The sequence below is a fragment of the Bacillus rossius genome, chromosome 12 (genome assembly GCF_032445375.1).
Source record: "Bacillus rossius redtenbacheri isolate Brsri chromosome 12, Brsri_v3, whole genome shotgun sequence".
Lineage (NCBI taxonomy): Eukaryota > Metazoa > Arthropoda > Insecta > Phasmatodea > Bacillidae > Bacillus > Bacillus rossius.
This window is the reverse complement of record NC_086339.1, coordinates 27,113,020-27,140,420: the sequence shown is the minus strand read 5'-3', so window position 1 is coordinate 27,140,420 and position 27,401 is coordinate 27,113,020. Positions and strand designations below refer to the sequence as shown.

General features: G+C 40.4%; 1 protein-coding gene across 1 annotated transcript in view; it reads right to left on the bottom strand.

Moving 5' to 3' along the window:
* The window catches only part of LOC134537753 (TWiK family of potassium channels protein 7), a 53,739-nt gene continuing 26,338 nt past the window's right edge, over nucleotides 1-27,401 (bottom strand). Inside the window, exons 2-5 of the mRNA XM_063378523.1 lie at nucleotides 10,532-10,820; nucleotides 4,691-5,056; nucleotides 2,233-2,468; nucleotides 1-996 (exon numbers count right to left, since the gene is read on the bottom strand). Coding sequence (XP_063234593.1) covers nucleotides 865-996; nucleotides 2,233-2,468; nucleotides 4,691-5,056; nucleotides 10,532-10,820 — 1,023 coding nt within the window. The 3' untranslated portion in view covers nucleotides 1-864. The remainder of the gene's footprint in view (nucleotides 997-2,232; nucleotides 2,469-4,690; nucleotides 5,057-10,531; nucleotides 10,821-27,401) is intronic.

Below are 27,401 nucleotides of genomic sequence, written 5' to 3'. Positions count from 1 at the left end.
CAAAAAAATAAATTGTTTTATTTTATCACACATTAAGACCCTCCTTATTTAAGTGCTCAGAGTGCTACAATATTTTGGAATTATAAGACAAGAATATGTACTAGATACATCAAGATTATCTAATATGGTACACTTGATACAATACTCTGTTTGCGTACTCACTTTTTACATTCACATGAGTAAGCTATATTTTATTGTTTCACTTTATTCTTAAAATATTTTTTCTAGCAGCACTGATTTATATTAGCTCTACAAGTTAAATAAAAAAATTGGAAGTAATATTAGCCAATAATTTACAAATATATAACATATTTATTATATGCACCCCAAAAACATTTTTTTTTAAGAGAGATAAAAACTCAATATTGGCAAGCCGCTCTAGCTTAATTGCTAGCTAGAGAAGTAAAAAGGAAGAAATAATTTATTTTATATACACCTTAAATATATATATATATTTTTCAAATTCAAATCTTCAAATTCTTTTTGTTTTCAGAAGAAATTTTTTTGAAATGCAGTTAGGACTGTTTACCACAAAAATTGTAAACATTTTACTTCAACATTTAAATTCTTAGTGCTCTGTGAATATGCCCAGAGTTTACTAGTTTAAAGAAAATTTTAAGTACATAAGATTATGTGGAGGATTTGCCTTAATTATTTTGTAGGCATTACTTACAATTCGAACACTCGTATAAGATCGAAAATCGTACCAAGTGTATTTCTTTGGTTAAACGTTCGCTGAACTAATCCTTTTTAACATTTTCTCCGAGATGTTTATCCGCAGGCAAGAACCGGTCAGGTCAGCAAACTTTGTACGTAACGTCTCTTTCCGTGTCGCGCTGGCTAGTGCACAGTGAGCAGTGTGTGTCATACGGAGGACTCGTAGAGAACGATCTGGACCACGGGAGGCTGCTTCTTCTTTGGTCCGGCGATGTCCTTCAGCACTTGGGCCATAGCCTCTTCCCACTCGCGCTGCTGCTTCGCGCTGTGGGAGCCACCCTGCGCAACCACAGACATCGCAGTGAGTCGTGAGGGGACGTGAACACTGGAGCTTCAGAACAACTCTAGCACTAACACCATTCTTCACAGCCAACCACCTTCTCAACTAGACAAAAAAAAAACCTATCTTATATCAGGGGTGCAACAACAGGGAGGGGGGAAGGGTATTTGCCCCCCCCCCCCCCCCTCTGAAACCTTGAAGTGGGGGCAAACGGGGGCAAAGAAATTGCTGTGTAATCAATTTTTAGATAGTAAAACTGCTTAAATAGCACCATTTTCCACCTTGAAATACAAATTTTCCCGGGGGAGGACCCCTGGACCCCCCCGCTTCAATAGGGGGATTGATGATCCTTTATACAAAGGTATATTGCCCCCCCCCCCCCTCCTTTGGAAATTTAGTTGTTGCGCCCCTGCTTATTCTGTACCAAACATTTCTTTGTCGCGCAACTGTATTCACGATAAGATTTTTCTCTAGATGTAATATATTTTTTGGATATACATTTAACTTGTATTTTTAATAATGTATTTTCAACAGCAAAATCACACATGCAAAAAAACAATGAACAGAAATTGAAAAGGGATCCCATCCAGAATTCGCTTAAGAGTGAAGCGTAATATTTGGGAGAGAGTCCTTAGCGGTGATCTTGGGGGAAAGAATAGTTCCTAGAACCTCCGCTGGTAAATTGAAAAAGTAAACCCCCAGCTTCCCCCCCCCCCCCCCCCCACACACAAAAAAAAGTTTCATTTTTAATTGAGAACCCAGTTATCTGAAAAGCCAGTGTATTGGGTCACAGATAATCTAAGTTCTACTGTGTGTGTGTGTGTATGTCTATATAGGTATATATTATATATATAATATTATTTAGCAATACCTTTTCTGTATGTTTCGATAGTCAGTGTATTGCAATGCTTAAATTTACCAACTTGCGAAGTTCCCTACTGTGAACTCCAATGTTTCCCTTTTTCCCTTCCTTGAAATATTAATTTGTTCTTTTCAAAACCTTCTGTCCACCATTTTACTATTTTTAGGGCAAATTTATTTACAGATAATTTTAACAAAATTTTTTTTTTTTTTTACTTGAAATTTTTATTCAAATCGGAACAAAATATAGATTCCCAAAAAAATATCTGTATCGAAGGATATCGATATTCTGAACCTCAACTATCGATATTTGCTAGTTATCGAATGATGGATGGTTGCCCCCTAAAGAGCGCGGCGGTACTGGAGGTACTGACGTGGCGGAACTTGGGCGCGCCGGCCACGGCGAGGAACCGCGTGAGCGCGGCCGTGTCGATGCCGCCCCCGGCGCCCTCGCCCAGCCTGCGCAAGGCGTCGCCCAGCGGGCCCGACAGTTCCTGCAGCCGCCGCCAGGAGCGCGCGTACTGCTTGCGCACCAGCTCGAAGATGGTGGAGGTGAGCGCCAGCCCCACCAGGATGTACACCGTGCACAGCAGCATGTACTTGGGCTTCTCTGCGCACACACACTTTTAGTCTGACTAACAAACCAATCTTCAGATTGGAACAAGATGACGCCATATTGGTTTCAGCAGTTGATTATAATTAAAGGGAAAATACTACCTACCTGGTAACATACAGTGTGCAGAGCTTCAGAAAGAACCACGCGTTTTTTTTTAAAACTTGTTCAAGATATCCGAGTGGAGCCGAATTTAAAAAAAAAGCTAAGACAAAATAATAAATTAACTACTTATAGTTTATTTAATGAGGATAATTGTAATGCTTATTGGGCTACAATGATGCATTTTCTCCCAATTATAGCCAGACATGTCTTGCACACAGAAGCAACAGGGATTGTGTTTAATGTATTTAATAACATCGTGTGTGTATTCATGAAATTTTGCAAATAAATCAAATAATTAATGTAAGAACAAAATAATAAAATAATTAAAGACTAAATTATGAAATTTTCAATTTCTTCAAGCAAAACCATTAGCTCTTACTTAAAATTCTACTAGTAAATGTTGGAGATCTGAAGGTTTGCTATTCCTTAATATTAGTGGACAGGAAATTTTTCTTTTAAAATTCAGTTATAGAGAAAAATTATAAATAGTTGTTCTGGGAAACCCTCCCCCCTCTTTTACGGTCCTTAAAATCCTGGCTACGGCCTTGAGTGGAGTCTATTTACGTAAAGCATATAAGTTCACCCCGAGAGTGCACGAGTAGTTTAAACCTATTTTTAGGGCCGATTTCACCACTGTCGTTTAAGATTTTAAATAGAGCTTAACAAAACTTAGACGTTGTTTAATAATTTCACCACATATTTACTCTAGTTTAAGACAACCATTTCTTAACTTTAAACGAACGATTTCGGTCGTTTAAATTCTCAAACATTGTTTAACACACACCAAAACGGACGCACAATAGCCTATCCGATTTCATCTAAAAACAACCTAAGGGCCAATTTCACCATGCGGTCGTTAAACAATGTGTTAACTAACGGTTGTTTAAAGTTAACACTCCGTTCTTAAACAACCGTTAAGCTTTTTCATTTCACCACGCATTTCTTACCATTGATTAGTTACACCTTGTTTTAAGTTTTATTCGCCTAGAAGATTCATATAAAGAAGGCGGTGGCGATGCTATATTGTTACGTATGTGTTGCAGCTTGGTGTGATGTAAAATAAAGTGCGCTATTGAAATTTAATATTTGTTTTGAAACATGGGTGAGAGACGCAAACGTTCTGTTAATTTTACTTCGTATGAAAAGGAACTGCTAGTTGAATTGGTTCAAGAACACGCGAGTACAATAGAAAATAAAAAAACGGATGCCGTTACAAATAAAGAAAAAAATAAATCTTGGGAAATTGTGACGAAGCTATAATATAGGTTCTGGACGATAATTTCTTTGAAGTGATCAATTAAAAAATATTCATTGGAACACAAATTTATGCGCATAATTTCAATATACCTACATTAGTTCACACAATAAATAACCAACTTTTTCTTACTTTTCTTGTGTTGGAAAAGATAGCTGATGTTCAATTTGCTGAAGCACGATTTCAGCTGAATGCTTCGAGAGCCGAAAATGCTTGACAAAGTCATCATCATCATAATCGTCCAGATAGTTTGATCTTTCTTGAACCCATCTAGGCCTTCTTCGCACATTATCATCATCCTCTTCAAAAATTAAATCGTACATTCGCGCGGCCATTACGAGACACAACTCCTCTTTAAAACAACTGTTTAAGACTTAACCGCCCGAATTTGGGCGGTTAATGTTAAACAACTGTTAACGAACTTAAACACTGTTTAACTTTTGGTGAAATATAATTCACAACTAAACGATGTTTAAGTGTTCTTAACCAATGTTTAAACTCCTTAACCGGCGATGGTGAAATCTGCCCTAACATAAACAACCTAACAAACATAACATTTGACGTGCTTTTAAAAAAAACTCGTGTTTGTAAAATTAATATAATGGATGTTTTAAAAATAATTATTCTGTATTAACTATATTTTTTTACAAACTTAACTTTATATGATCAAAAAAAATCTAACGATTTTTAATAAAGTTAAACTTGAGTTAGGGAAACACAAGAAATGTGTGGGCAAGTGAATACAGAGGTTAAAAAAATGATGTAACTTTGAGCCACTCTCAGTTAAACATTTGTTAGCGACAGTGTGGTGCAAAGAGCTAAAGCACTCGGGGGCGGCGGAGGCCAGGACCCCACTCACTCGGCACGAGGTCGCCGAAGCCGATGGTGGTCATGGTGACGAAGCAGAAGTAGAAGCCCTCGAAGAACCCCCACTCCTCCTCCCACAGCATGAAGAGGCCGGCGCCGGCCGCCAGGTACAGCAGCAGGAAGAGCACGGCGGCGAGCGCCGACAGCGAGCGCCTGCCGGCGGCGCCCACCCCGGAGGCCGGCGGGGCGAGGCGGGCCCTCGCCCCCGGGGGCAGCCGCGCCCACGCCGCGGACACCCCGCCGGCGAACAGGCGGCCCATGTCGGCGACCACGCCCAGGGTCAGCGGCAGGCCCACGAGCGCGAACACCACGCAGAAGGCGCGGCCCCAGAACGTCACCGGCACGATGTTGCCGTAGCCTGCGGGCGTGTGCACCCAGGTCAGGGCCTCGGTTTACACCGACACTGTAGTGTTCCATGAACATAGCATCGGCTACATGAACACTGCAGTGTTTCATGAACATAGCATCGGCTACATGAACACTGCACTGTTTCATTACATAGCATCGGCTCACACCGGTAATGCCTTATGTCCAAAAGGGTCACACTCATCTAATATGGTGGCTGTGACATTACAATCCAATATGGCGGCTATGATGTTACAATCCAATATGGAGGCCATGATGTCACAATCCAATATGGCGTGCATGATGTCACAATCCAATATGGCGTGCATGAAGTCAATTCAATATGGCGGCCATAATGTCAAATCCAATATGGCGGTCGCTCATTGACCTGCACCACTTCACCACTCCCTTGTACCCTGTCCCCGATGTTAATATTCCCTACTGCTTAACGCTCAGTAATGATGCAGCATACATTTATAAAGGTAAACAGTTTATGACTTATCAATATAAGTCAAAAATATACCAATTTAGGTAATGTTATTGCATTATCAATTCTTATTTAGCAAAACAGGAAACTAACGCTACAGTATAGATGGATAATTTGATTCTAGCACTACAAACAATATTTATTTTCTTCTTAAAATCGCATCTTATTTCTTTGGCAGTGTTAGGGGAGTGATATAATCAGGAATAACTTTTAAAAAATTTCTATTCTTGATAACAGGATTTAAATCAAAGGCTATAAAAGCTTCACTTATGAAAAAAATGTTACACCCTATAAAAAGATAAAGAAAATTCTTTGTTTAATCTTCACTGTCACTCTTTCTGTCTTGTCTGTCATCAACTGTATCTGCGGATGTTATATGGTCACTGAATAGACGAAGCTAAAACAGTAATTTTGTCCATCCTACAAAAATTAACACAATTTGATGAAACGACTTTTTTAAATTTAAAATAGTATTTTTTAGAAGTGTTATTTATACTGTCACTTTTGTGTAGTTTGAAACAATGGCTAGGTCATTTCAGTCCCAACTTCTTATAATGAGTATATTATGAATTATTAAGAGTCTAGTTAACTACAATTTTCACATTATACATAAATTTTTTTTAATCAATATAAATTACGGTAATGATATGGTAAAATCAGTTTTCAGAGGTTCTTGTTAATTTATTTAGAACTAACAATACATCATATAAAGTTAAAAACCAATATTTTTTTGTAGATGTAAGTATACAATTTTAATTTACGATAGCAGTAAAGAGTGGTGAAAAATATTACACATTTTGTTAAACAATCCTGCAGAAGATTTTATTTGATATCAATCAAATTTCGTATCCTTTAACTTATTTGGTAACAAAGTATTTTAAAGGAATAATTTATTTTTGCCTGTAACCTAAAAGTGTGATAAAAAATTGTATAGGATAAAAGCCGAACATAAAGGATGCTGCTATATGTACACTAGTGCTGCCTAGGTGACTAAGTGTTCAAAAGCTGAGTATATTTAAAAAAAATATGTAGTTAAAACACACGTCTCATTTTTGAATGTTTATTGAGAAATTTTCGATATAAAATCACAATTTTTTTTTTGTTAATCCCTATGCCAACATGTTTTAAAACTGTATTTTTATCAGAGTTAAAATGGCTAAAACGTGCGTTATCAGAGTAATTTTTAGGCGCAAAAAACAACCAGTACAGATTCTGGGAAGCACTTAAGGGATTTGCATTACACCTTTATCTTCATTTCTCCGCCATATAATGTTACGGTCACCGCTCAGATTTCACAGTTATACTGTGATGACGAGAAGACTGCACGCCAGTTCAGAGCCTTGTGCTTAGAGGCCGCGCTAGAAGCACCAGCAAGCGTCGCGCTTATCATCCCGCCTCACTGACACACACACACATCCCTGACGAGGCAAAACCCTTAAAGAAGTACTTCCATGTTGAATAGCCCTTCGATTCCTGAAAGGTGTTCCAAGTTCCACAGAAGCCTGGGATGCCGTGGCAGGGTCATGTGGTTCTGAGAGTCCATTGTACAAGTGCGAGCGAGCACGAGACCCGAGAACACACGAGACGATTCTGAGCGAACGGCTGCATCCACCAACGATTAGTAAACATATTTTTGATATTTGATCCTTAATGCACGTTTCGCATGCTTACATCACCTTCCTAGTGTCTCCTGGAAAGAAGTATCCTTCGATAACTAATATTGTACCAAATCATCTTCCAAACCTTAAAATCACTGTGTGGCGTATTGTTACAGAACATTACAACATGCAAGCAATCATGTATCAGGGGTCTTTAACAATAAGGTGTGAATAAAATAAATTTGGTCTGAATGTTTCACAATTATTGTCAAATAACTTTCATTGAAGGAGTTGGGGTTCCACCAACATTAAGTCGATCATAGGGTGTCCTGGCCGAAAAAAAATATCGGGAACCTCTGGAAATGCCTCCCCCCTGATTGTGAATGGCCGTCAGATCCATGCCCACCCCGCCGGCGAGAAGCAGCGTCCTCGGTGATGGAGCGCCTCTTGAGGATGCTATTCCTAGACGTCATCTGACAGACGACTCCCACAAATAGCGCGCCTGGTACCCCCTCCCCCCTGAGGCTTTATTACTCACGGGGAAGGGTCTTCGCCCGAGCAGATTGTTGTTGTTGGAGGTGGCTGGCGAGTGTCGTGCCCGCGGCGGCGAGGGACGGCATCGCTGGCTGTCGTCCGGCGCGCCCATGGTTCCCAGAACACTCTCCAAGCAAAACTGCTTACGGCCGGCAGGGTAAATAGAAGCGATGATGTTACCAGTGCGTACAAAAAGTAGAGCAAGGGGGGAAAAAATGCAACGGAAAGTGTATCGATCAGACAGAGATTGGTTTAACTGTGGAGTTAGTAATTCGTCAGGAGACGGCATTTTGTGACGTACGTGAAACCACTTGGTGTTGGGTGTCACGATATGGCGATGATAGTATGAATTAGTATCAGTTATATAAAAAAAGCTTCAGCCAATGTTTTGGGCGTCTAAACATGGCATAGTCTACGAGCTGATAAAAAAAACTGCACGCGGTTACTATGTAATCATGTAGACGTTTTGCCACCCCCTGGGTGAAACTGTATTTCTATTTGACCTCAAATTTGTTCCACTTGATATTTTTTTTGTATTGGAGTGTTTTTATCCCTGCGGGAGAAGGTGCCTGCCGTTTGAGGTGTCGGAGCTGCTGCAGCCCCCGGTGTCGGAGATAGAATCCAACAGGATTGCGGAAAGGGTGCAAAGTTTGCGAACATAAAGTCTCTCAGCACCAGTCAACTTGCTACCTCCTCGAGGTACCAAGGGTGTTCACCAAAGTGAGCTCGACATCCTCAGATGTTGGAAAGAGGTACCTTGTAAGGTGGAAAAGCCCTCTCTTCAGGCAACGGCAGATGATTCGGAAACATTACCTGGGGGGAAGGGGGGATGGTGTCAGCACTGCCAGGCCCTCAGGACGTCGGGTTCCAAAGGCCATGGCTCACGTGAAGAACCAATGGCATAGTGGGAAAAACTCTAGTCTGAATGCAAATTCTGCTGTGAAACCGGATACAACCAGACACGAAATAATGGTGTCAGCTCTGGGGCACCGAAGCCATCCAAGGGACTAGCTCTACGGGACCAGTCTCCCAGGCGTTTCCTGCGTTCCGGACCGTGGCAGTTACCATACTATCTTATGGACTATCAGACCGTACAAGCCCGCAAGTGCTTGAAAAATCAAGGCAGTAGTGCGGGGCGACCTTTGTTTATGCTGGGATTCCCCGCTGAGGTTTTCACTACCGGCCCAGGTTCGCACGGTGAGGACTCGTGCTGACAGTTGGTGGCTCTGGTTGCTTAGAGCATGTCTGGAGGAGTCCCCACCCCCTTGAAGGGCGGACGGTGAGCGGCGACACAGCTAGCAGAGGTTGGATGCACTTCGGCCAGTTCACAGGCTCTCTGCGTTGTCTGAGCACTCTGAGGAGTCCCAGAAATGTGATAGGACTTGGTCGAATGCCTTGAAATGCTCCTCAAACATCTCCAAGTCGCGAAGAAATTGCGTCTCCATTTCCCTATAGCTATGGGGAAATCATGAAATATTAATTGACATCGATAAGGTGTTGCCCAGCACTTCAAATTACGTAAATGGTGATAAGACAATTCAATCCTTCCTTTAAAAAACAGAAGTCTAAATTTTTCACAGAATACTATAAAAAAACAAGGGAAAATGTACCTCATTAACCATCTTATAATTACTAAGGTGTTGGTGGTGATCCAGCCCACACCTGGGAGTAAATCCAGCATGTTAAAGGGGGCTTCTCGCAAATTATTTTTTTCTGTAGCAAATTTGAGATTATTCAGGCATATAACTTTTAGATGAATGGCTATCAAAGTTTTTTTTTTCAGTCTTGGATTCTACAAAACATGAAAACGAGACAAGCCATGTCGATAAAATTTGGTATAACATAAGTATTTTTAGTAAAATATTGCAGCAATTAGTTTAAATTGCTCATAAATTGATAAGAAAAAGTGTGCAGGCATGTAATTACATCATTTTTCATTAAACTATAAAAACGCCATGGTTAAATCTGTATCAAAATGTGAAAATGCACGAAGTGCGTTCGGATTTCATTTTATTATGTGTGTTTCACAATGTTGGATTGTAATGAAATTGCAGCAGATATGAAGTATCCAAGCAGTGCATGTATTTTTTGAGCCTGAGAGCTATTCCATACCCCCTTGTCCCTTTGTCCCGTTAAGGCTCCTCTAAAAAATTATATTAGGGTTCAGCAATAGTAGGAGGGCCAACGGCTCCGCGCAGTGTAAGATCACCACTACAAGGTCGGAGCCATGGCTGCTGTCTGTCTGCATCCTGTGTTTTTTTTTTTTTTTTAAAGATGTTTGATGGACATACGCAATTTCTGGTTACAAAGTATGTCACAAGAAACCTCAACTGTCGGAATGGTCATCGACAGCCCACTGTGCCAAGCCAGTGCGGTGATTAATTAATTTATTTGTTTGTTTGTTTTTCAGTAATTACTTCCAGGATTTTCCTGCAATCTCTTTTTTCTTTAATCGGCTTGCTCATTAAATTAGTTTTGTATGTTCCACGTTCATTTTCTGTGTCCGTTATTGTGGTTTCCAATGACATACAGAGTAAAAAAAGGGGGGAAAGGGGGAAGCAAACTAATTTCTAAAACAGTGTTTTAAACTTCTTGGTACAGAACCCTTTTAAAGGAACTTATAAGTCAGATACGCCCTTAAGAAATGTAGAGGTACTTAAGTGACAGGAGTAATTACACCGGCCTTCAACTATTAGTCAATGATCTCTCAGATTGTTTGCAATTTGGAAGAGGGGAAACCCTGACAGGAGTCTCGTCCTTCAGGTAAAACCCGCGAGGTTGCGTACGTCCACAAGCACACCTGCAAGCAGTGTCCCCCCGCGCAAGCAGCAGTGAAAGACGGGCGAGGGTGGTGGCTAGGAGGCCTGACCTATGGTGGTGAGCACCGTGGACGCGAAGAAGACGGCCTGCACGAAGCTCCAGCGGGCGCCCGCCGCCGCCGCCTGGCCCGCCTCCACGGGCACGGAGACGCCGCCGCGCACCGCCTCCTGCAGCGCCCGCTCGTAGGTGGCCAGCTCCACCGACACCAGCGTGGCCAGGTTGGACACGTCAGTGTTGTTCACCACGCTGGCGATCATGCGGTGCCGCTGGCGGGCCACGTTGCCGCGCAGCGCCGCCAGGCGCGCCACCTCCGCCGGCCGCTCCAGCTCGCGGAATATCTGCGGCAAGCGCCACACTCTCCTTGTGCTGTCACTTCTATGGAGAAGTCACCTTGGCAGGGTTAGTCCATGGAGTGGCTGCCTGTTCTCAAGTGATGGGGAAAAACACATGGTCCATGGAGTGGCTGCCTGGTCTTACGTGACGGGGATAAACATGTACGTATTAGTCCTTGGAAAGGCTGTCTGTTCGTAAGTGACGGGAACAAACCATGTCTATGGTGGTTATAGGCCATAACAGTATATATTTTACACTCACAAACTTCCTTACTTCAATGGGCAAAATTGTTCATTCCATTCAGCAACCTGTTTTTGTTATTGCTACCGATTTCACCTCTGAAATATATATGATGTTTAACAGGTTGTAATGGGGAATGATAAAGAAAGTTGTGTTCAACATAAAAAAAAATTGTATTTCTTAAGTATTGAATTCCATAAAAGTCTGTTTTGTTTAATTTAAAGAAAAAAGACACTGTAGTGAGATTTTGCGTTGTTGGAAACAAGTAGGCCTAAATCGCTTTATTACACCAAAAATTAGAATTTAAAATTTTTAATCAAAATATAGTTTGTTCTGATTCCGATAAAAATTTGTCAAGTAAAAGAAGTACTCATATATATAGCTGAATGTTTTTTTTTGTGTCAAAATTAAAATTTTACATTGACAGCGTTACCGTTGTTACCGATACGAGTTAATAAATTACTGTTAACGACATACTGATACTAGCCATTTCACAAAAGAGATAACTGTATGGGAAAACCAGCTAGGTTCCATTGTGGTGTTTCACAATAACTTGATTACTAAATCACTTAACAAAATTTAGCCGTTGTTAATTTCACATACCTACCAGATGAAAATTAACATCTTTTTCACACATTTTGGGTGTTACGACATGGCGATGGTGAGGTAGCAAGTGACTTCCAACTACGTCACAGCATGCCGTCTGCTGACGGTTCCTAAAGCCTGCTTGCCATAATTTATTGCGCATAATGTTTTAACTGATTCAACAGGCCACCGAGTTTCTAATCAAAATTCAATAGAACTCTATTCCCTCCAACATAAATTACCATTGTTAACTATAGGCTTTGAATATATATACTGTATAGAAGTCGCCAGCCCAGGTTAAAATTTATAATACGGTTTTGAGGTAGTTGGTTAATTCACCGCCGCAATCGCCACCATCTCTAGGGCATCGAGTTGTGGTGGTCCCTAGCGGACAAGTGTCAAACTCTTCACACACCCCTTCCCCCTCCAGCTGAACGACATTGAGCTGCAGTGAACGATGGATGGGGGGTGCGGGGGAATGACAGCGGGCGACAGTGCTCCTCTCTAACGTGTAAATAACAACTAAGACGATACAGGGCGTTACGGCAGCGCACTGCAGCGGTGAAGTTCCCAAGCTGCTCATCATACGCTTCTGAAAAACGTAGAGTAAATCCTATCCACTCGCGACTTCTATACAGTATATATATTCAAAGCTATAGGGGCACACTACCACTTAATTCTGATTGGCTAAAATATCCATCTTCTACGAAACCTTCCACAGAAATTCAAACACGACCGAATACTTTTAGTTCTTCTACAGAACCATCAATACCTACTGCCATGGAACACCTTCCAAAGAAACTTACCGTACGTCGTGTGACAGCAGGGCCGGTACAAGGTAAATTGGCGCCCTAGGCGAAAAACCTTAACCTCCCGCCGGAAACCCCAAAAAAAATTTCCTTGCCTCAAAATACATCACGTAAGCCTAAGATTTTGCCAACAATCAAATGTAAGCAGGCTTTTTTTTTTTATTTTTTTACTAATTATAAATCATAAACAGGTCACCGTGGACTTTAAATAATTACTTATATCACTATAAACATTCCAAACTGTTACAAAAATCAATTTTCATCTAGTTTGAATAATCGTTAAACATATCATATCAGCTGTTGTGTGTCGTGCTGCGCCGCCCCCAGCTACTTGGCGCCCTAGGCGGTTGCCTAGTTCGCCTATATGAACGCGCCGGCCCTGTGTGACAGGGTGTTTACTCCGTGGTTGGAATCATGCCTGCTTTGGCCAGAAAGGTGGTTCTCATCTTCCGCATAACAAAGTGCTATTTTACTTTTATTAAATAACTTTCATTCAGAATTAGGAACTAGCCTATATTTTTAATGTTGATAATTTGAATTTCGTACAGTGGTAATTTGATGGCCGATATTTAAGGTGGCTACCCTGCGCGAAGTGGTCATTCAGTTGAAATCTGCAGTGGAATCATCAATGCAAGGCTAAAGACTATCTTCACTTTGCAGCTTTCAGCTCAGTCGCGGGAATCACTTCAGGCAAACTCGGGGAAGGGTGTGTGCGTTGGTTAAGAAAGAGTGGAGGGAGAAGATGGAATGCATTAGGGACAGTACAGTCTCGCCTAGAACATTGTAGCCGGGCATATACTAGACTTTCTGGTAGGTAATAATATCTGCAACGTTCGAAAAGCGTGCTGAGTGGTTCATTAGACCCCTCCCACGCGCAGATTGCAGCGGTGAGCGAAGCAGCGCAGAGGATAGGATAGCTCACGCTGGCCGCGACCAGACCGCCTGAAATAACCCCAGCATAAAGAGCGCGAGGGTTCGCCTATCCCGAGCGGCAGTCAGCACTCAACACTCTTCTCCATGGGGCAAGCGCTGTTTCAAACCGTGCAGCGGGGCCGCGTTCCGATACCCACACGCAGTGGCGGTCCTACGGGAGAAGTGGGTGTGGGTGGTGGGGGGGGGGGGATCTCCTCTCCACAAAACTCACCTTAAATACTCCTAAAAAAACTAAAAAAAACTGGAGGAATAATAACAATATCATTATCCTCCATGCCACAACTAACCTTTGAAATTGGTTTACTTTTTTTTTTAATTTAAATATTATAAATGATTTAGTGCTACGAACTGTGTTTAAATTTTTCGAACTTAGTGTTTAAAAAAAATCAAAACTAAAATTTTTCATAATGACTTATAATGCCATAAAAATGTGTTTAAAAACAGTTTTAAGAGGCTTTTAATTTTCATAACTTCGGAATCACCATTTAACCATACCCTCAAAAACCCTCTGGTCTCGTTTCCCCCCCCCCCCCTCCCACCCTTGCCAAACCCCATCCATCAAATATACACAAAACATGGTGGAGTATCATTGCTTACACGAAGGCACGAATATGCAAACCAGCGAAAATCTTTCCATTATTCCACTGCGCGCGCTTGTTTTTTGTAAATATTTAACAGAATGCTGCCATGCACTCACGAGCGATTTTTTTTTAATGGAGAACGCTCAAAGCTTCAAAAATAATTCATCAAAATGTTGTACTTCAAATAGTTACTCTGTAATGTTCTTTCCTTCTTTTGGGAGTCGTCCAAAACGGTTGGTTGCTCTTCTGCATCAATTAGTCACACACTTGAACTTATACAGTACTAGCTGCCCGACCCGGCTTCGCACGGCTATACTAATGGAAAAAAATTAAGCCACATCTCCCATTTACAGTAATGGTAAATAAAACAAAACTCAGTGAAAATTTATTACAATGCTGTATAATGTACCGGAGAGAAAATTAATAGCGCCGATGGTTTCCCAACTCGTGCACGCAACGTACAACTGATGTACCCGTACTTCGCTACGGCAGTCTACAGGCAGATCACTCTTGCGCCGCTCATTATACATGCCCCTCCTTGTGGGTACGCCACTGCCGCGCGATGCCCGTTGCCATGGAGACGCAGAAGGCATGAAGAATGCAAAATCCTGTTCTCATGCAGACAAAGTACCCACTTTTTCCTGGTTTTAACCACCCATGGGATCTAATTTCCGGAAAATGTCATCCTGCGTAACATAAGGAACATTACTGTGAAGTTTCAAGTCTGTAAAATATATATACTTGAAAAAAAGGGCAATAAAAAACAAATTAAACACAGAGAGAGTAAAAAAAACAATAGTTTAGGTTTGCGATTTAAAGTGATAAAAATTATTAAAATACTAATTGAACTCTTATGAGGGTACTGATTGCTTCGTAGTAAATATCACAGGGGTCTTTTTTACTTGTAAGGGAAAATTAAGAATGATAAGGCATCTAGTGCGTGGCAACAATGTTCTTAGGCAAAGGGAAATAAACTTCTAGCGCCTGCGGCATTGTCAACACACACTTCGCACGTGTACTGCATGTTGTATCTAACCCCCTCCAACGCATTTGATTCTAAATTGGACATTTAGTAAGGATCCCTAATGTTATTGATAATATAATATAGCCTATGGCCTTCCTCGATAAATGTAACATCCAACACTGAAAGAATTTTTCAAATCGGACCAGTGGTTCTTGAGATTAGAGCGTACAAACAAACAAACAAACAAACAAACAAACAAACTCTTCAGCTTTATAATATTAGTATAGATACATATGACTGTGCGAATCGCTAGCTATAAAAAAACCGTCTCGTCCGGGCCACGTAACACCAGCGCTTCAACTTCCTGTCTTCCGGACCACGAACAGCTGAAAGGCACGATCGACGATCTCAACTCCACCTCGAGTCACTGAATACAAAGCTATTTCTCTCCTCCGCACGGATGCAATCACGCTGTAACACGTTTACGTGTTTTTACCTGCTTTGATCGACCGATATTTACATCCTACATACATTTATGTACAACGAAATATACATTTACAGCGTCTAAATTGCTCCAGACCATTTGTCTTTTTCCCCAGTGTTAATTGGATTTTAAAACTTTCCATGGCTGATTCAATCACCTTGAGATTTTTTTTTAATTTATTTGTATTTGTGACATGCCCACCGACAACTAAAACACTTTTATGGTGGGCACGAAGTATGTTTTACATAGTTATTTTCAACATGTGGGGAGAATTAATAAAAATAAAAAAAAGCTACACATGACTTTATTGTAAGTTTAATATTTGTTTCGTCAGCTTGCGTTGTTTTCGTGTGTTTACGTTTTAATGCGAGAAAATTTAAAATGTTCACATTATTTATACAACGTATTTTTTTTTTGTTTCGTTAGTTTATTTGGGGTTTGTCAAACTTATACGTTTAATTCGAACAATTGACTTTAACAATTGACGCTAACAATGTTTTTTTTTAATGTTCTTTTCTTATTTTGATGCTTGCGAGAGTGGTTGTGATGGGTAACGATGCGTTATAATTGTTTACGAAAGAACAGCTATGGTGTAAAAATCGTGTGATGGTGTTTTTTTTTTTACTAAAATACTTTTAAGGAATTCATGACGAGCTGGGATGTTACTCTGTGAGAATGTAAAAAATATGTACGTGGTGCCAGCCACGCTTACCATTCATAGCGTCAAAGGGGAGGGGGAAAAGGCGAGGATTTGGCTTTTGGCCTTGAATAGTGGTATGTAAAACGTTGCAAATTTCAAGCGGCCGCCACAAACGGAGAATGGCCGGCCGGAAATAGTTCCAGCAGCCACCGATGAGTAACTTCCAAGTTTTGAAAGCCAGAGCGAGCCGCCGAGGCCAGGCCCGGGAACGAGCATCACAGTTATTATTGGTTCCGAGGCGGTCAAATGTCGAAGCTGTTTTAGTTACGCAACGAGAACGGCGCCACAAAATTTTCGTCAGTCCAAAAAATACCGCGACAAATCACGGCACCACGTCTTGTAACCACCGAAGCTTTCTGCTTTTATTTGAAAACATTCCGACAAGAAAATGCGACGTTACAAAAGATTCAGGTAGACAAGAAAGAATGAAAAATTATGTGACACTATATACCAATTTTTTTTGGTTGTAAATGGAACATTAATATTCATGTAAACTTACAGATATTTGCAAATATGTACATTTACAGGAAAACGGTATCACTACAAAATAGTGTTCGAAGTAATACTGTGTTCGGATTCTTACCCGGGAATTTATGCTTTGTGTTATAGTCCAATAGTTAAGATTTATTTGTAAACTGTTCCCTGCATAGCTTTCCATTACTAACTAGCATGGTAAAACAAAATAACGTTAAATTGTCGAATAATACATGATTTAAATTTTCGTAAGAAATACTCAGCACTATCTCGAAAAATGTATTTATATATTGAAAAATAACAATAGCCATGTTTTGCACAAATTTGCGATACATTGTTGTAGTATTAACAAATTATTTATTGGGAACTTGTTTCCAAAAGTAATATTTTATAAAAGCTACAGAATTGTCTTATCTGGGTACGAAACTTCGACTGCTGGCCAACTGATTGCACGTGACATATGAGGGGGTCCGAAACATAGTGGTTTTAGTCACACTTTCCAGCGTTAAGTTGGTTACATATTTCACCTCTGAAACTTTCAATTTATTATTTAGTATGGTCAAATGTTTGACTTATACTTCTAAGTTCCGGAGGAATTTAAGGGGGGGCGGGAGGCACATTTGAAGGCTAACCATAACCACAAATTGCACAAGAGAATGGTTTTAACTTTGTATAGAGCATATTGAAAGGAAAAAAAATATCTTACCATGCTCAGTTATTATGTTGCTGTTATTTCCCTGCCCGCAACGTATTTTTAAATGGACGGTGTTCTGTGAGCTTTACCCCTGGGAGTGACACCACCAGCAGCGCAAAGACGCTTCTCAGGTAGCCTACCTCTGAGGCACCTTCCTTCATCGCAGTGGCTCCTGGCGCGCCCGGCACAGGCGTGGAGGGGGAAACCACGTGGCTGGTCACCTGATCTCACCACCCCCACACCCTCCCCTGAAGAGAGATATATATTAACTCCCATGTTTCTGGAGGTTTCTCACAGCTGGCTGGCAGCTGGGGGGAAACGACTAAGTCGCCCCCAAAAAACCAGTGCCCCTAAACACCACAAGCGGACACAACCGTCCAAGCGCCCAACCCCCGTATGGTAGACTCTTTCTACTCTGACCAACTCTTCTTCCTGAACCATCCTCCTGTTTCCTGTAACCAACCTGCTTGTAATTAATGCATGAAATTTTGCATCCCGCATGTCAGTGCCCAGGGTTTTCCCTGTGTCCATGCAGGTTTTACCTGGGCCCAACTTATCTAGTTATAGTCTAGTATTAAGAAGGGGAGTTAGTCATGGCGCCAATCGCAGCCATGGCTGGCCAATCCCCGAACAAGCACACGATGCATGCTCCCTTGTCTGCATGGCTTAAACCCAGCATGAATAGGCGTAAAGGCTTCGGCCTGGGACGCACCTAGAGTCTTCCCTAACCCAGAACCTCCCAAACAAAATACACTTAGTTTTAGTTAGGTTAGGAAAAAAAAAATTGCAGGCAACTCAACCATGAGACATCTCGGCGCACAACAATTCCCCCCCCCCCCCCCCAACCAAGGGGCGCAACAACTAAATTTCCACAAGTGGGGGGGGGGGGGGCAATATACCTTTTTATAAAGAATCATCGATCCCCCTAATTGAAGCGGGGGGTGGGGGGGGGGGGTCCTCCCCCGGGAAAATTTGTATTTCAAGGTGGAAAATGGTGCTATTTAAGCAGTTTTATTATCTAAAAATTGATTACATAGTACTACTTTCTTTGCCCCCGTTTGCCCCCACTTCAAGTTTTCAGAAGGGGGGGCAAAATACCCTTGCTTGTTGCGCCCCTGCCCCACCCACTCTTGGAGCGGACTCTCGCTACCCACCATCTCAGAGGCGAGTGTGGCTTAGGTCCTCACCCGTTTCAAATTCGAAACACCGTCCCATTTCTTTCGGCGTTAATTAGATCTTCCCACGATTTTATTTCTTGTAACAATCTTAAGATTCACCGACATAGGCTGTAGTTTGTAACCACCTGAATGAATTTTTTTTTTTTTTTTTTTTTTTTTTTTTTTTTTTTTTACGCAGGCTACTACAAATGTTGCTAGAACTGCGACCAGTCCACGAAGTTTGACTTTTAACAAGTACCAAAATGTTGTTGATGTGTATTGTCGAGCCATCCTATATTATTTAGTGTCGAAGCTGTACTGCGAACAGTGGCTAAACAAACAGGTTGGGTCAGAATTCTGCAAACGAAATTTCGTACGACTTTGAAACTAGCTGAATAACTTATTTATTGAAAATAATTAAAGTGATTTGACATGGAACATTGAGCTTCTAATGATTTTTTTTACTGCACAAATTTCTACAATTACAAAAATAAAACACTAGCTACTGTTGTATAATATATTTTTTAAAACAACTGGAGGTAACAACACAACAGAAAAAAAAAATAGGGGTGTTGATTACTATCACTCCAATTATTTTCAGTGGCTGTAGAAAATTTTGTAAACAATATCCATAAGCTCAGAATTCCATTTCAAATACTTTATTATTTGCAATATAATTATTTAAGCTCCAATTTAAAAGGTCTATAGACTAAGTACCAGCCTTGAGAAGTTTTTCAGAGGTTTTCAATTTTTTTTTCCCGTGATGAACGCGCAGTCATTGTTAAGTCGGTCGAATTGTTTAATCATCCTGCGTGTGAAATCTAAGATGGTGGGTTCTAATCCCCCACAATTCACAGCACTATTTAAGCGTGGGCCTGGCGACGAAATGAAACTTGGCTGGCTGGCAGCCTGGCGGGAAAAGACTAAAGTCGCCCCCGAAACAACCAGTGTCACCAAACCAAATGCGGAAAAAATGTCCAAGCTCCCGCCCATTTGCATAGTAGTCTTTCTACTCTGTCCAACTCTTCTTCCAGAATCATCCTTCTGTTTCCTGTAGCCAACCTGCTTGTAATTAATGCATGAAATTTTGCATCCCGCATGTCAGTGCCCGGGTTTTCCCTGTGTCTATGCAGGTTTTACCTGGGCCCAACTTATCTAGTTTTCACTTAGAATAGTCAGTGAGGGGAGTTAGTCATGGCTAAAACGTTGCCATGGCTGGCCAATCCCCTCCTAGCACATGATGCATGCTTCAACTCCTGCATGGTTCATAACCTGCATGCTTAGAGCGTATAGGCTTCGGCCTGAGACGCACTTAGAGTCTTCCCTACCCAGACCACTCCCAAATACACTTAGTAATTAGTTAGGTTAGGGAAAAAAATTATAAAAAAACGGAATGAAACAAGTGAATCTCGCAGACGCGAGAGCGACGAGGCCAGATTGGTAGACCTGGCACTCCGCCGAGGTGAGTGAAGACAGCCCGCTCTCTGGATAACAGATGAGAACGTGTTGCCACTGAATTACTTGATACACGTTCCACGATTCTACGTTCGGACAGTTAATGGTGATTTATTACATTTTTTTTCAAACCTTTCCCCCATTCCCCCCCACCCCACGATCATGTTATTATGGGGCCGTCAACGAACTTGGCAGAGATTAACCATCGCTTCAGTTTATGCCTCAATCTGGAAGAAGTTTATGTAAAATTACGGTAGTTACGACGTACATGATATAAACATTTTAGTTGGCAATGGTTTTGGGATTTACGGACCACTGAACGAAAAAAAGTAAAAGAAAAAGTGGACAGAAAAATCCCGGAAGTCTCACCATAGTAGTCCTTCTTTGAAATACAACTAAAAAAATCGTGGAAGCATTAAGTCTATGGAGAATATGTGCTTCCCAAACGGTTTGGTAAGTAATTGGTCAGCTGAACAAACTGTAGCTACAGGAATTATAGTCCTAGAATTTGATAGCTTGAAAGGAACTGGCAAGGAAGAATCATAAAAATGCAATCATGAAGTGAGAAAGGAAGGTGTTAACAATCAAGGAATAATAATAATAACCGAACAACAATTTTTTTTTTGTTATTCAAGTGGGAAAAAAAAGGGGGTTTGGAAGTAGTTTTTATTTTGACCAATTATTAAAATGGTGAAGACTGCCATACCTATCACCTAACCTTTTACCCCAAAACTAATAATGACGTTTTCACGATAAAAAGTGCCATCACCCTCCAATCGCTTTGTTCTCGTCTTCTTGCGCCATCTGATCATCATGAATTGACTTCCAGGTCGTGCGTAACACCCGAGCTAATAGTACAGAGTGGGTTTGAATTCTCCAAGTACCCTTCACTGGTAGAACTTAATGATAGAATCACCGCGTCTGAAATCCTTGTAGTCTGAGAGTCTATGATCTAACGGTGCGTTGTAACATCAGGGCCGTATCCATTGAAAAGGGAATCAAACCACCTTTTTTTTCTCCAAAAAAATTGAGATGAATATCATTTTTAAAATGTATAATAATTTTCTACGCCATTCGCAAGAACAATATTGTCTGTCTGATTGATGATTTGACTGCTTACGCAACGCATTGTTTATGGTGATAACGCGATTTTCTCAGTATAGTAGTATGCCCTTAAATAGCAGTTAATAGCATACATTAAACTACAAACTTAAAATTTTTTCACCATATAAATTAACCACTGATCCCCGTTATTTTTATCATGTACACAGTTCATTACAACTAATCTGAACTTTGAAATCTACTTCTGACAATAATTCATGTCAACAACTGTACACAAACTAGATAGTAGCCTCATATCTGCCTTAACTTTCATGACAGGCAAGTAATTTAATTTTGTAGCACCTCCTGGATTTAAGGACATGGCAAGAATTCATAATTGTTTCGTTTTTCTGAAATAAAATATAAGAAGCTGACGAGAAAACTATAATGTTCATTGACCCCAAATCAGACTTCCGAATAATCGTAATTATTCGTTTTTTTTTTGGGGGGGGATGAGGTTTTTGCACGTCTAGGTTGTAGTACACAGCGATACTTCAATTATTTTAACGAGCGAGCGGTGAAATTTTACTTGCGAGCGGCGAAAGTCTGATATATTTAGGAACTGATCGGGCTTCAATGAACCGTACGCTGACAGATGCAGAGCTAACTCGATGGAATACACGGCATGGTTAGTAGATTGTTGGTTTAGTACTTTGTAAGCATGTCTTCCGATAAAAAAAAATCGCTGCTTACGTGACATTTAACCTACACCAAAGTCGTATCTTTCAGAAAACTGTTTAAAGTAGACAAAATTAACACATTCCTGTCCCTGAACTAATTTTCGCTTTTTCACTAGTCTAATAATTTTCGTACAGGTTTTAGAAAAAAGCAACTGTGTAGTTTTTTTTTTACCCCGCGCGCAGATCAATGTGGGGGCTGCACTTTACGATAACATTTCATACGTCGATCAAATTTCGTTTTACCACGACTGCAATAAGCGGTAAGAAGAGTTCAATTATGTATATGTGTACTCATAATCAAGGCTTTATTCCTCTAAAATAAAACAAAATTATTCTTGCTAAATTCTTTGTGCATCAACGTAAACGACAGATGTTCTGAAAACTTAGACTTCACGCCTTGTTTCAAAACCCAACTTTTAAAATTAACTTTAAAAATGAAATGAAAAAGTAATAAGCATTTAAACCATACAAATACAAAAAAACGCGAACTTGCAGTATTGAGACATGTCTGGACGACTACGGATAGCGGCCTCGATTGTTTTGTTCTGCAGGTTAACAAAAATAAGTGCTCGTAAAAAATTAACACGTTAGGATTCTTTTGAATTCATTTTTTTCCCTTCAAATAATTGTGAATGCATTTCTAATTTCAGGAAAGAAAAATCCGCGAAGCTGCAAAATTACAGCATCTCTGATAAAACGTTTTTCCCTCATGACCTGTCCATGCGTAACTAAATAATATATATTTTTCTCAGACACACAGGGTTGCGAAGAGGACCAGGGTTCGAAGACCGGCCGAGCCAACCAGTTTCATGTTATACTCCATGATTCCCTACGAAACCACTCCACTGACTGCTGTAGACAAGAGCCTGAATAAACTTTTGTGTAAATTTTATTCGGACTCGGGGAAATTTTTTTTCCTGCATGACTTGTGCGGCGGAAATAATTGAATCGGGTAACCGAATTTTCGCACTATAGGAACAATTACTTTGCTAACTTAGTTATTTTCTTTAATTATTTAATTAGCAAAACGTTTTGGTCACATTTATTTAATAATTTGGTGCTGGGTGGTTATTTAAAGATTTTTGAAAGAAAAAAAATTCTTGTAACTCGAAAACCAGGACACTGGGCACGATTGGAGTAAAATTTCAAGGCCGAATTTCAACGCAACTTTTTTTTAACTTTTTTTTCTTATCCTAACTAAAACTAAGTATTTTGAAGGGTCCATGCAGGGAGAGGGTCGCATGCATCGTGTGCTAGGAGGGGATTGGCCAGCCGTGGCAGCAATTGATGCCATGACTCAACTCTCCTCACTCCTAAATCTATGCTATACTACTAGTCAAGTTGGGCCCAGGTAAACGGGAAGCCTACAACTCACGTAGTTTCGGTTCCCTGCAAGAATTTCCGAAGATTTCCGAAGTTTTGCGTTTTGGTATTAAAGTCACTTCAGCCGCTAAATCAGAAGTTTCCAATGAAAGCAAGCATGTTGTGACTGACCTGACCTGACCTGACCTGACCTGACCTGACCTAACCTAACCTAACCCTTCGATTTTTTTAATTTCAATTTTTGAGAGAAATCCGAAGTTACACGAACGGGGTAGGGAACCGAAACTACGTGAGTTGTAGGCTTCCCCAGGTAAACCCTGCATTAACATAGGGAAAAAACTATTTCTGACGCCAGTAGGTTGCGGACGGTGCAGAGAACTCTGCGGGCCGCGGGCTCCACGTGGTGGCGTAGGGCTCAGGTTTCACCCCGCCATGCTACAGGGATAGGCGGGTCGCGGCGGTAGGCACCCGCCTGCGCCTGACGCCACTCCGACTAGGGCAGAGAGCAACACAACGTGGTTTGAGGTTATTGTGCACCGCGCGACTGTCCAGCTTCGCAAGATAATGGTGTTCTTTCAAGTACGTATTACTTTAATTACTTGTGTAAATCAGTATTGTTAAACATTGTTAAATGAGTATTGTTTTAGCTGTGTAACTAAATATTTTTTTGCTGGTATAATGCTTTTCACGCTATAGTTTAACAGGATAATTATTTTTCGCGTATTATTATTTGATTAACTAAATCACACACCGTGTTATAATTATGAGCCCACGAGCGTGTAAATGTGTTGAGTCCAACTGAGAATATGCTTAAAGTTTAAACAAATCCCGTGCGTGGAATGTTAATTGTTTATATATTAACTTTGTGGCAATATGGTTATAATGTAAAGAATTACTGTGAGGAAGGTCCGTGCCGTTTAGCTATCGCATCGCGGAAAGTCAGACATGTTATTATTCACTGTTTACTCATTCGACGGCAAAATATCGTCAATGCATATGAACACGTTGCAGTATGTCTATATAGCCTATAGGCAAAATCTGTTGCACTAAAACTCAATGATAAGTTGATATTTGCAGAAGAACTACGAAACCAGTCTAGAAAAATGCTATATTATATCTAACCTATGCGTAATATAAAATTAAATTAAAAAACTAATTCATTATTATCAATCCTAGTTTTGATACTTACTAACAAAATTTCTATATGGTTTGAGTATTTCAACAGTAAGTAATATTTATTATTTAATCAATATTGATTAATCAATAATTATTTAATCATGACCTGTTATTTTGAAGTGAGTAATAATTTTGTTAATCCATGTTTATTTATTTATTTATATTTGAAACAATAATAATTACAAATATAATAGGATTCTTAAATACTTACAGAAATGAAAGCCAACATTCCCACGCTGTTATCTTGTTATTAAATTGAATAAATAGTTTTCGGAGTAATAACAAGTAATATTATAAATGTTGTTGAGAATAAAATTGATCGAATTTGAGTTACTTTTTAAAATGTGTATACATTGTAGTTTTCGGGATATATTTGAGGTCCTGAAAATCTTAATAGAACATTTAATAGAACATTTTATGGTGTGATTATTTCAACAGCCAGTAATCTTTAATGTTAAACAATAATTATTGATATCCTGAGCAGTTATTTTGAAATGAGTACCTAATAATTTTCCTCATTCATGTTTATTTAGAAAAATTAACTTCTTGAGAGTAAAGTTTAAATTACAATTTCAAGGCCGAATTTTAACGCAGCGTGTTCGTGAAACATTTGTTTTGAAACGTTTCTGACGCCAAATAAATATAGAGCACTTGCAGTACGAGTCGAGGTTTGAATTGCCAAAGTAGTTTCACTTCTATCACGTGTACTGAGTTAAATGGGCTCTTTTTTATATTTATTTAAATTCAGAACCTTAATTTACTGGCCTATCAACTGTTCTCGGCTTGACGTTTGAGTTATGGGACATTACATATAGACATATATTCTCGCCACAACCCCTCGGGCCGGTACAATGAAACACGGGCTGGTCAGTCATCGACTCGGTCCAGTTGCATCGGGGACGCACCACAACGCCGAAATGCCAAATTGACCACAACGCCGACAGCTAGAAAACTGCTGGGTACCACAACGCCGAATTACCACAACGCCGAAAAATGTCATTGCAGGACTGCCACAAAGGTTAGACTAGGTTAGGTTAGACTAGACTAGGTTAGGATAGGTTAGGATAGGCTAGGTTAGGATAGGCTAGGTTAGGATAGGCTAGGTTAAGTTAGGCTAGGTTAAGTTAGGCTAGGTTAAGTTAGGCTAGGTTAAGTTAGGCTAGGTTAAGTTAGGCTAGGTTAAGTTAGGCTAGGTTAAGTTAGGCTAGGTTAAGTTAGGCTAGGTTAAGTTAGGCTAGGTTAAGTTAGGCTAGGTTAAGTTAGGCTAGGTTAAGTTAGGCTAGGTTAAGTTAGGCTAGGTTAAGTTAGGCTAGGTTAAGTTAGGCTAGGTTAAGTTAGGCTAGGTTAAGTTAGGCTAGGTTAAGTTAGGCTAGGTTAAGTTAGGCTAGGTTAAGTTAGGCTAGGTTAAGTTAGGCTAGGTTAAGTTAGGCTAGGTTAAGTTAGGCTAGGTTAAGTTAGGCTAGGTTAAGTTAGGCTAGGTTAAGTTAGGCTAGGTTAAGTTAGGCTAGGTTAAGTTAGGCTAGGTTAAGTTAGGCTAGGTTAAGTTAGGCTAGGTTAAGTTAGGCTAGGTTAAGTTAGGCTAGGTTAAGTTAGGCTAGGTTAAGTTAGGCTAGGTTAAGTTAGGCTAGGTTAAGTTAGGCTAGGTTAAGTTAGGTTAGGTTATATTACGCTAGGTTAGGTTAGGTTAGGTAAGGTTAGGTTTGATTGTGGTATTTCACAAATTCATTCAGTTGTTATTTCGGCGTTGTGGTACACAGCAGTTTTCTAGCTGTCGGATGTTGTGGTCAATTTTGACATTCGGCGTTATGGTATTTCGGCGTTGTGGTAACGACCCGTTGCTACGAGCGCCCGGTCATCGAGAACTGGCTCCGTGCCTCGGCCGAAATAACAATGGAGCAATGCCTCATGCCCGCTGCTTCACCCCGGGGGGTGTGGACGGACAGGCGCTCGCTAATGCGCGCCACGTGTCCGGCAGCGGGTCCCGTCGGCCGCTGGGCATTGTCAGGAGATGATCATGACCACGACGTAGTCAAGCCACTTTTTTTTTTATATTTTATTTTACCTCGCCACCCGCCTTATTCCTTCTGCCCGTAACTTTGCGGAAATAGTGCTTGATAACGGTGCTTGATGATGGTCAATAAGTGTGAGTCAGAATATCATTCAAACACACTTTCATAAAAAAAAATATCCAGCTATTTGTCTGTAAAGTCGGTTTACGGACGATAGTTTAACGTGACGTCATAACAAAACATTTATGAAATGATTGCATAGTTTTATGAATAAAATTGAATAATTTTTATTGAATTATCACTATTTTGTATGGATACAAAGAAGGAGTGAAATGAAATCTACAAATTAATTAATAAATTTAATTTTATTTGCACTCATTAATTCAAATATGTTTATTATTTTAACGAAGAGATTATTTTAACTATAACTTTTATACATGTTTGCTATTTAACTTCTTCCAATCTGTGTTATTCTGTCAAGGATAGGACGATGATAGGAAAAGTAGGAAACGAATGGGAGTGTTTCAAGTTTAATGTGCCTCGAAAAAGTCAAATCGATGGTTGTTCCAATCGAGTGGAAGAGAGATAGATGCGGCGCAAGCGTACAATGAGCGCAACGGGACACAACGTAACGGGACACATCGTAACGGGACAATGTGTGTTACGGGAAACTTTTTCGTGCGATCAGCCGGCGTTCATCGATTTATTAGACATTGTCACGTCAAAAAAAAAACGAACTTGGATAACGCAACGACAAACAGAATAACCCAATGATGTTGCAAGAGTCATTCAAAGAACGAATTGCCTGACGATGTTGTACGGCCATACTATCTGGTGGCTTTTCTGTAGCAACGTGCCACGTCCCCTTTTATGATGTCTCCAGTTCACGTGATCATGCATAGAGGACAGCATGGTAGATTGCTATAGGTATATTGATTGGCTTTACTCAAAAGCTTCAACTCGGCGGTACTTACAGATAAATTGTTTGCATTTTCAATTTCGATAAATCTACTCACCTTGCATTGTGCGGTCTGAGAAAAGCGGTCGGAAAAATTTCCAGAAAAAATTTTTTTTTGAGCCTTAGCGCAGAAACGCACAGTGAGGCACCAGCATAGAGGCGGAGGAAACGATAGAAGGCGTGCCTAAAGAAATTTAAAATTCAATGGCGTATATGAAAACTTATTTCGGTATGAAAAAAAAGGGCTTTGAAAAGAGATAGAA